General features: G+C 39.7%; 1 protein-coding gene across 1 annotated transcript in view; it reads right to left on the bottom strand.

Moving 5' to 3' along the window:
* Positions 1-613: 613 nt before the first annotated feature.
* EYA1 (EYA transcriptional coactivator and phosphatase 1) overlaps positions 614-8,877 on the bottom strand; it is an 85,115-nt gene continuing 76,851 nt past the window's right edge. The window contains exon 18 of the mRNA XM_072328262.1: positions 614-901. Within this exon, the coding sequence (XP_072184363.1) occupies positions 821-901 (81 nt within the window). The 3' untranslated portion in view covers positions 614-820. The remainder of the gene's footprint in view (positions 902-8,877) is intronic.

Here is an 8,877-nt window from a genome sequence, read left to right as displayed (position 1 = left end):
CACTGCACAACATTTTGTGCACACGTAGCCTCATTCTTCACCAACAAGGCATTACTATCTTTCAATAGCATTTACCTTAACGATATGTAAAAGAATCATTCATTATTACAAATTTACACAAAAATTCTTCCTGTACATGATTGTCTCAGTGATGTACCTATTAGTTTAAATTAGACATATTTTAAACTACTCTGTAATGTGCTAAAATCAAAAGTAGTTGCTGTATCGTAAGGCCAAGGCTTATAATAGCCTTTATTCCTATTACACATATCCTCAGTTATATGATGTCAAAACACAGTCTGTTCATAAATAAGTAAAGATGTACAGAGTACCCTGGGTATGAGAAACCAAAAAGTAAACCTTCTTTAGAAGAAAATTACTCCACTGGTATATTGAAAATTCTCAGTCTTCATTGTGCAATCAAGTTTGCTGTGTTGAAGAAACGGCGTGTGTCACATTGAAGAGTTTAAAAACTACAAAGCACTTGCAGGTCCTTTTTATTTTTTTCACAGGTATGAACCTTTGTTTCCTTTTTCTTCCTTCTCCATTTCTTTTTTTTGGTAGCAAATATAGTAAAGATGAGCTGTTAAAACATTCGCATGGCTTATTTTTGTTGGACTCGCAGTACCAGAGTCAACAGCTGTTCTGAAGAAAAAGACATGCTCCTCCGTTTACTGAAAGGGCAAGGGTTAAGACCAATTGCAGCTGTACGTCAACATGTTGAAATCACAAAGTTCTGTAGTCCAATGCTGACACAAGACACAGGCATACCGTCCATGGGCAGAAGGAGGCTCTGGGGTTTCAAAGTGCTGCTGAGCTGCTACAAGTACTCCAGTTCCAAGGCATGGTGAAGGGCCATAAGGTCAGAGTGGCTTGAGATCCTCCAAAATGGCATAGCATGCTGTGAACAGCACAGACAACATGTAAAAATAACCCCAAGCATTTTGGTATTTAGACCCACCCATTGTCATTTACAAGAACAAGGTAACAGTGTGAGCAGGGAATGACTCAGAGCTCTTAAAACCTCAAGCCCTTCGCTTTATTTCTGATTTCTCTGACACTCAAGCACAAATTATCAGTAATATCACCAACAGCAAACCCAGCCACCAACAGGAAAGACAGTGGATCTTAATGATCTTAAGAAAAACACTGCAACGTTTTGAGGAAGAAACTGCTTTTTTTTCTAGGAAAAGAAGAATTAAGAAAACTGTTCCATACATGAAGCAGGTGGGTAGTTTGAGGACGAGAACTTAGTTAAAATTTCGTTAAAAAAAATAAACCGGAGATAGTAATATTTACCATCAAAACATATTTATTATCTGGAAAACTTTCCCTGGCAGGTGAGTTACAAGCACAGGAAAGACAATTCAGAATAGCTCATGTGTTGCTCACATCACTCTGAAAGGAATTTTATCCTGGTGGTTTGCGTAACATCGCTCATTGTTAGCACTGATCTTAAAACATATTTTCCATATGGGACAATTTTAAAATAAATACATATTTTTTTCCTATTAACTGTAATAAGATCTCAGTCTGCAGCACAACTATGCATGCAAAGAACCTGAAGGAACCAAAACCACAACTACCAGGAAAAAGTACTCATTAACCTCATCCATGAAGGGTAAAAATCTGATTAAGAATATTTGCTATCTTTATACTGTAAAACAGGGATTATACTGTCAACAAGACCTTTCACATAAATACAAATAGATAACCATCAGCTTTCTTCAGGAAAATTTCTGTTAATTTCATGGGAAAATAGTTTCAATGCAACAATATTTTGAAGGCTAAACATGACCGTCTCACCATTGCATAGGGCCAGCTTGTGTTTGACATCTTTAGGAGGCAAACTGCAAACTATTTACTATCACCGTAGCTTCTGGGGTCCCCAAGAATTTTATTAACAGCTTCTCAGGAACTGTTCTCTTAATTCTCCTTCAGCACTTCCTGTGCAAATTCCTAATTCTATTTAAATCAGCAGCAAAACTACATCTCTTCTGATCATTGTTGCTATGCTGAACTCCCTTTTTCACTCAGGACTTCATTCTCAAGGAATTAGAGAGCAATTCTGAAAGAAATGCAAAAGCACAACGAGAAACCCTCTATTTCCAGGTACACATTTACAGTAAACTCTGCACACCTGCTCTATACCTATCCCTTCCTCCCAACACCTTAGCGCAGAGCTTGTGATAAATTCATCTTTAGAACTCAGGGAAACTGGTCTGCATATAAATAATTATTTTTAGGAGGACAATGCTTCAATCCAGGTAACACTGTGATGATGAACTGAGTTTGATGTGGGGAATAAAGCACGGATTTTAAAAGAAAGAGAAATGGGTAAGTAGCGGCAAGTCACTCTGATGTCAAAAAGCAACTATTAAGGATGCATCAACTGCTTCACTTGTAAGAGGCAGTGGAGAATAGGCTGGAATGGTATTAATCAGATAGACTTTGCTAAAAAGTGATGCAGAACACGCAAAGTAGCACAGCAGGGAATCTGGAAAATGCACACCAAATAAAGGACAGGCGTTATCAAGAAGAGCTGCACAATAAGAGGGACTGCAGAGTGATGGAGGTATCCATATTTCAGGCTTTTCATTTCAGAACAACTCTAGTCCACTGCTATGGAAAATACACCTACTAGCAGTTGGAGAGCATTTGTGCACTTCTGGTTTAGTTCCGTCCAAAAGAAATCAATTTTTTGCCCTAAAACAAATGTTAGCCAAAGCAGAGTAAGGGGGACAGTCTCCTTCCGTACGACACTCCTGACCTGGATTAAAATGTAATATAGATGTGTCAACAGCTGCCCACATGCTTTTAGAACCACGGAATTATTCAGGAAGAAAACAAAATGATTCTCAAGGAAGCACCACTGGATTAGTTTCTGCTTTGCTTTGTTTTACTCTAGACTGTCACAAAGACTTCAGATACAGCTGACTAAGATAAGGTAAATAAGTGAGCCACGTCGCTGCTGGGGAAAAAATAATAATTCAGAGACAAGTGAAACATAGTTGGAATAAATGCTTATAGTATTTCCAAATACAATGCTTTACACAGTACTCCTCTCCTTAAGAAGGATACATTAAACATGACTTCTACTATTTATACATATTCAGTACAGACTTCTGTGCCCCAGGAGCAGCAGAAACTAGATGCAATCAGCTCACTGAGTTTCTGCTCCATGTCTCAGCACTGACCCCATTACACTATACAGACTGTCCTTTCTGCTCCACCATGTCAGGTATTACTACCTTCTGGCTCAAATCTTTCCAAAAATTCATTTCTTGCATCATATTCAGTAAATGTACGAACAATATCAAATAGAAATAAAATTTCCTAATCATGCTGTTTTCTGGGCTCTCCTAAAGCTTCTGTGTTCCTGTCTCTTCTTTAGGCTGCAAGATCAGAACTTAACATCTGACAGGGATCTTACATCAAGGACAAACAGGCACGGTTTTCTGCTTGCGGCCAGTCCAATCTGTGCTTGCCAACTGAGTGTACTCAGTAGTGCTGCCTCCATTTTTGCATGGCTGCAGCTTCCCTCTCCTTGCCCAGGTGCAAGGCAGCACCTATCAGCTCTCTTTGTCAGTTCGGAATCAGCTCTGCCTGAACCACAATCTCAGAGAGGTATAAATAACATACCTAAGTGTGGTGCAGGGTGTGGTGGACACCTGCCCTTGAGTAGTGTCCCTGCAGAAGCCAAGAGTCAATGACATGGAAGCCCTCCAAGGACATACAGCAAACTAATGAATAGGGAGAATTGTAGTAATAAATTCTTGGCTTCCAGCTCCCACCTCATGCAGCTCCAGCATTATACTGCTTCCCTAGTAACAACCTCAGCACTACAGAGCGTACACACACCAGGCGTCGGGGGTAGTTAAAGACCCTGATTGTTTTAACAGAAGGTTGAGCTTCTGCTAAATCAAATCACAGTGATTCTTGCTATGATGCCCATATGCAATATCAAGTTTTGGATTACTCTCAGCTGTTTATGGTCAGAGTTTAAAACCAAAACTTTAAGTGATCATTGTTTTGGCTGTATCTTTGTGAATCTGAAATTCACATAAGTGTCCTCTGCTTTATTTATATCTGTTAAAGGAATATACCTCCATTTACTCTATTCACTTATAGCAGCGAGACGTGGAATGAGAGCCTGGAGAGTCCCGTGAAAACAAAGAGATTGTGTAAATCTCAGGATTGAAATTATTTTAAGTTCTCCTGCGTATAGGTCAAAGGACCAGCCGTACACTCCCCAGAAATGAAACACGCCAGGAACGCAGTGGCTGCATGGGGACTGGAATCTGCATAGGCACTCCGTGCACGGGGCCCATGTGGCTGATTCCGATCTCTATCAGTCTGACCCTACGGCACAGACTTCATAGCTAAGAGGAGGGGAAACAAACCTGATACGGATCTATATATAGCTACATGCATGCATCTGTGTGTGTATATGCAGCCTCACACACATGTGCCCATATATATTCATGTGTGTTTACTGGGCATATACAATAGTTTTCACCTTATCTAATATACTAAATGACTGTACAAAATGATCAAATAAAACCATATACATTATTCCTGAATTAGCATGCCCTGCTTATCCACAAGCACTGCCAACAGTGAGACGGAGGCTCATTTTTTTTTTACAATATGATCAGACACGAGTTTCTATGGATATGTATTTACCAAAAATTACCTTTAGAAAGCTCTCGTTGCTAACAGTTGTCACACATCGTGCCTAACATACATCTTCTATTCTGAGCATACAAAAAAATGCTAATGCATATTCTACATATACTGAAGATCAAGAATGGATGATCAACATGAACCACTAACGAAAAGCAGCCTAGCTGGATGCATTATGAACTGAATAAACTGTGAGAAAACTTTTCTTATTGCTTATAGGAGGGGACGAATGGCTAGGCTGGTAGTAAAGGAAGGGTTTTGTGCACTATTTCATTATCTTCCAGGTGAATATGAAACTTCTGTCGATTAAGAAGCATGAATTGTGTTGCAAATGTTTAATAATGTGACACTTGACAATAAGTAAAGCTGTGAACATTTCAGTTCTATTCTTAAATGAAACATGGTGGCATCAGGTTCACTTTGTGCTTGTTTGGCTTAAGTAAGAAAATTTATATTATTAATTTAGTAAATCTAGCAATTATAAAATTATTCCATAACCTAAAATATTAAAGTATCTAAATTTTGAACTAGAGGCAGTATTATTTTCAGTGTGTATTCACTAAAAGAACAAAGCTCCAAGTATTCACCAAAATAAACAAAAGCGCTTCAATGTATGCACAAAACAAAATTGTTTTCTGACTGAGTCACGCTGGAAACTGCAGGCTATCCTTCTTCCATTAAATGAATTCAAATTTCTACAGAAATCTCACTCCTGAGATTTGTGACACATCTGAATTGAAAACTCATAAGTTTCTGTCATCTTTCACTGTATTTTTGTTGTGTTTCTGCCAGATTTCGCTAAGTGGTCGCCTTTACTTCCTACCCAAACCTAAGCAGCACAGTGTGACTGCGAGCTTTAAAGCAGCTGCAGGCTGGATAGACATTTATATTCTATTTATTGCTCTGTGAAGATTTATGATTTTTCCTGACAATTTCCCTCCAAAGCCCAACGACCATTTTGAAGACAAAGGGGGAAACTGATTTGCCCAGGCTCTCCTGAATCACCTGATTTAAAATCCAGCTCCTCCACAAAGAGATGCTCCTCCTTTTGTCTCATCTTGCAAATCAGAAATGCTTTGCAAGATTCTCCCAAGTAGGAAACCTCAGGTTTTTATCTTTTTTTTTTTCTTTTTCTGCCTTATGAATATTTCCCAACAACAACAAAAAAGCAACCTCAAGACAATGGAGTTTCTGGCAGAGAAACCCAGGGACTGATTCTGCATATGTCACCGCAGTGGCATGCAGACACACAGGGAAGGAGGCAGCCCCATGCCTGGGCTTGCTGCAGGCACGTGCCCCCACAGCACCCCTGAGCGCTCCTCGCCTCTCCCCGCTTTTCTCTCTCCCCTCCTCTCCCTCTTTTCCAAAGGTAGCAACCTCCCCGTGAACCCTGCTGCTGCGGTTGCCCTGCCTCCTGAACCCATCCAGAAGGGTACGATTTCTCCTCAGCCTGTAACGCGAACGGCCTAAGGATTTTAATTGTCTTATATTCTGCAGGAAGTGACAGCTAAGGCAAGGTGTTGATACCACGGCTTGTCCTGTGTGACACCAAACGTAAGAGTGTGCCGTTTCCTCAGTGCGCTGTATTTATTTTCATCGATCAGGAGAGGCATTTCACAAAATACCAATCTCTCCTGAACACATTTCTGTAAAGAGCAGTGACCTTTTAACCTGTATGGAAAAGAATGAATCATTGAATTTTTACTTTAAAGGTCTTAAATGCATCTTTTTTATTCTGTTCTATCGACTCAGGCTTTTCAACAGATAAAGGACAACAGTGAAAAACCTTGTCTCATGACAAAGGAACTGGCTAAATTATTAGCAAGTTATTTTAATAACAAAACTTATCTTTATGATCTCCTAGGCTTGAAGTTCAGCATAGAGTGGAAAAAATGAAATAGATTTGAATTTATGTGCTCACTTAGATACACCTGTTACAAACTACATGTAAGCAGTGAAGAGCTATTTAAATTTTAAAGAAGGGTATACTGTCCATGCTCTATGTAAAAAAAAAAAAGGTACATACACTAAGGGCTTCTCCACAAGTCAACCTCCTTCAGAAAAGTGCAGTACAAAGAAATGACATAAACACTGTCCATGCTATGAGAATATTGCAAAAATCAATATCAGAGAGCCACAGAATCATAAAGGTAGGAAAGATCACTAAGATAATCAAATCCAACTGTTAGCCTGTCACCACCATGCCAGTAAACCACGCCCCTCAGTGCCACATCTACACGTTTCCTGAACACCTTCAGAGATGACAACTCCGCCACCACCCTGGCAGCCTGTTCCAATGCCTCACCACTCTTTCTGAGAAAAAAAATTGCTAGTATCTATCCTGAACCTCCCCTGGTGCAACCTGAGGTCATTACATTTTGTCCTGTCACCAGTTACCTGGAAGGTGAGTTTGACCCCCACTGCATTTCAGCCTTCTTTCAGGCAGCTGTAGAAAGTGATAAGGTGCCTCTGAGCCTCTTCTTCTCCACACCTAAGCCACTCCCCTTAAGACCTGAATTGAAGACCCTTCACCAACTTTGTTGCCCTTCCTTGGTCACACTCCAGGGTCTCAATATCTTTTGTGTAGTGTGGGGCCCCAAACTGAATAGGCTGATAGGAAGGAAGCTACAATGTGAGAGGATAAGCAAGGTCAGTTTTGGCTGATATGCTTCACATTTTCTGTGGGAGTAGTCCCAGTTTTGTTTGCAAATGCTCTACAGAAGGTATATTCTAATACAGCAGTACTAATCATTCATTAAACAGGGCATATGTCTTTGAACTGAAGCACAATATACTCTATGGCACAATCCTGTGCCTACTCCTTATAATGTTAAAAAATAACCTGAGGAGCAGTCAAAAAACAAGGCACCATCTAAGCTGAGATTAGCTCCAAGTACTCTGTGATTCTTGCTCTGGCACTATGCAAGGGCCAAGATCAAGAATCAAATCCTGCTTTCACAGCTTGCAACAGGGAATTCATTTTAGGAGGAGCAAGAAGCAGGACAAGAATTACAGAAACATTTCCTTTAATCAAATTAATAGTTTCTGCAGAAAGGCGAGGTTGCTGATGTACTTGACTGACTTGTCTGGCATTGTTTTAAAACATAATTTAATCCAGAGCCTAATCTAACATGCTTTAAATCTACATTTCTTCAAATAAGGAAGAATATACAAAAGCAATGGCACAAAGATACTTTCTGTGCTGCTACACCTCTTAGTTAACTGGAAGGGGTTTCTCCTATGCTCCTCTGAATTGTGTTTCCTGTGAAAAAATGCAGTGAATTAGATAATGTTACCAAAAGGACTACTGCTGTCATTATCATATATGGCACTATTTCACCAAGCAACAGAAAACGAACAAAGAAGTTTTTTTTTTTTTCTTTTTCTTTCTTTCTTTTTTTTTTTTTTTTTTTCCCCTGATCTTAAATGCAGCTTTTAAAATGTAATCATTTACAGCGGGAAAACATTTCTCTGCAAAGATGAAAGGCATTTCTGAAGGAAAAAGAAGCAAACTGTTCCCGTCCGCCCGCCAAAGGGATATATGAAACTGATGCTCTGCAAAGTGCCGGGACGAGCCGGGAACCTGCCTGAAGTGCTCCAGGGGCACAAACCCCTGATTTCAGAAGCAAAACCAGTCGGCAGTGCATCTGGTAAAATGTCATCTGAACTAATTAGTTTTACTCTGCCAATCTAGCAACAGTGGAAACAGATACAGAAGTACCACAGAGATATTTCTGTGCTAAAAGAGAACTTGTGTCAAAGCAATTTATCCTTAAAGGGAAGAAGTAAGTGAAATGCTCATTTTCCTTTTTTTATTGCTCAAATAGCCAAAACTATGCCTTTCTCCTTCAAGTAAGGACACCATATCTGCCTCTCTTTTGGTAGATGAGGAAGGGTATTATTTACCAGCAGTAAGTTTTGCTTTCTATGGAGCTTACTCCACACTGGGAAAAAAATGTATTTTCCCCCTCTCTCCCAGAGGAAGGGAAAAAAATAATAAACAGACATGCAAATTGCATCCTCAGCTCAACTTACTGAGGTTATGAATGCAGGACAAGACATGAGTATTTACCTGAATACAGAGTCTGAATTATGGTCCCACAAGAAAACTGTTAAACTACTCCAGACCTACATGCATATTCAAGGTGTGACATATATGTATTTCATCCGGTCAAATTTCACACTGCCTTT

This window comes from Excalfactoria chinensis, chromosome 2 (genome assembly GCF_039878825.1).
Source record: "Excalfactoria chinensis isolate bCotChi1 chromosome 2, bCotChi1.hap2, whole genome shotgun sequence".
NCBI lineage: Eukaryota > Metazoa > Chordata > Aves > Galliformes > Phasianidae > Excalfactoria > Excalfactoria chinensis.
Note: the sequence above shows the minus strand (reverse complement) of the source record. Positions and strands in the feature narration are given on the sequence as shown.